The sequence below is a fragment of the Neopelma chrysocephalum genome, unplaced genomic scaffold (genome assembly GCF_003984885.1).
Source record: "Neopelma chrysocephalum unplaced genomic scaffold, ASM398488v2 Primary Assembly neopelma1_170577, whole genome shotgun sequence".
NCBI lineage: Eukaryota > Metazoa > Chordata > Aves > Passeriformes > Pipridae > Neopelma > Neopelma chrysocephalum.
The window spans coordinates 1-347 of record NW_020936371.1 but is presented as its reverse complement, the minus strand read 5'-3'; the positions used below and the strand labels follow the sequence as shown (position 1 = coordinate 347).

Here is a 347-nt window from a genome sequence, read left to right as displayed (position 1 = left end):
CTTTAGCAGGGGAGGCCCCTCCTGCCACCATAGCGCCTGGTGATGCAGGAGAGGTCAAAGCCCCCGGAGTTGATGGGCACTCCGTCAGAGCTGAGGATGCTGCCAACGGCAGCGGAGGTGGAGGATCCCACCACGGTGTTCTGTGGGAAGGAGCTGAGGATGGGCCCGGGCAGGGTCACCAGCACAGCCGGCGGCTCAATGACCACGGTGGAGTCCTGGCACTGCCTGACACAGGGCTCATTGCAGCTGTTGGCCAGCGGGGTGGGGCCACAGGGCTGGCAGGGACGGCACGGGGTGTAGCAGGACATGTCTTGAGCTTGGAGCTGCACCTGGGACAGAGGACAGAG

The 347-nt window shown here is 65.1% G+C and overlaps 1 protein-coding gene across 1 annotated transcript; it reads right to left on the bottom strand.

Moving 5' to 3' along the window:
- Window positions 1-2: 2 nt before the first annotated feature.
- LOC113962429 (feather keratin Cos1-1/Cos1-3/Cos2-1-like) lies at window positions 3-325 on the bottom strand. The gene has a single exon (XM_027673182.1). The coding sequence runs from the start codon at window positions 306-308 to the stop codon at window positions 3-5; it is 306 nt and encodes a 101-aa protein (XP_027528983.1). The 5' UTR covers window positions 309-325.
- Window positions 326-347: the final 22 nt, after the last annotated feature.